Source organism: Rhincodon typus, unplaced genomic scaffold, assembly GCF_021869965.1.
Source record: "Rhincodon typus isolate 14 unplaced genomic scaffold, sRhiTyp1.1 hic_rhity00014963, whole genome shotgun sequence".
NCBI classification, from domain to species: Eukaryota; Metazoa; Chordata; class Chondrichthyes; order Orectolobiformes; family Rhincodontidae; genus Rhincodon; species Rhincodon typus.
This window is the reverse complement of record NW_025980601.1, coordinates 2783-3409: the sequence shown is the minus strand read 5'-3', so window position 1 is coordinate 3409 and position 627 is coordinate 2783. Positions and strand designations below refer to the sequence as shown.

At 58.5% G+C, this 627-nt stretch overlaps 1 protein-coding gene across 1 annotated transcript in view; it reads left to right on the top strand.

Annotated features, from left to right (window-relative positions):
• Window positions 1-627, top strand: part of mettl3 (methyltransferase like 3) — a gene marked incomplete at its 5' end in the record, with an annotated part of 4831 nt that overhangs the window by 1994 nt on the left and 2210 nt on the right. The window contains one exon of the mRNA XM_048594802.1: window positions 241-463. Within this exon, the coding sequence (XP_048450759.1) occupies window positions 241-463 (223 nt within the window). The remainder of the gene's footprint in view (window positions 1-240; window positions 464-627) is intronic.

Genomic DNA, 627 nt, shown 5'->3' with positions numbered 1-627 from the left:
TCTCTCTCTCGCCGTCTCTCTTGCTGTCTGGCTCTCTCTCGCTGTCTCTCTCTCTCGCTGTCTCTTTCTCTCGCTGTCTGTCTCGCTGTCTCTCTCTCTCGCTGTCTCTCTCTCGCTGTCTCTCTCTCTCGCCGTCTCTCTCCCCCTCTCGCCGTCTCTCTCCCCCTCTCTCCGTCTCTCTCTGCCTGTCTTCCTCCTACCCACCCTCCCTCGCTCTGTGTCTCCCCCCCGCCGCTGCAGACGAATCATTAACAAGCACACAGATAAGGCTCTGGGGGACTGCTCCTTCCTCAATACCTGTTTCCACATGGACACCTGTAAATACATTCACTATGAGATCGACAGCTCCATGGATGATGCTCCGTGCCTGGCCGGAGCAGAGAACTGTTCAAGTGAGAACGCACTCAACAAGGAGGTCAGCAACGACCCCAGCCTGGGCAAACTCTTCCCCCCCCAGGTAAGGGCCCAGCGTTTATCGCCTCGACCCTACTTGCCCCCCTCCCCTTGAGAAGGTGGGGGTGAGCTGCCTCCTTGAACCGCTGCAGACCATGTGCTGTAGGGTAAGACCCACAGCGTCCCTTAGGGAGGGAATTCCAGGGATTCGGACCCAGCCGCACTGAGGGAACG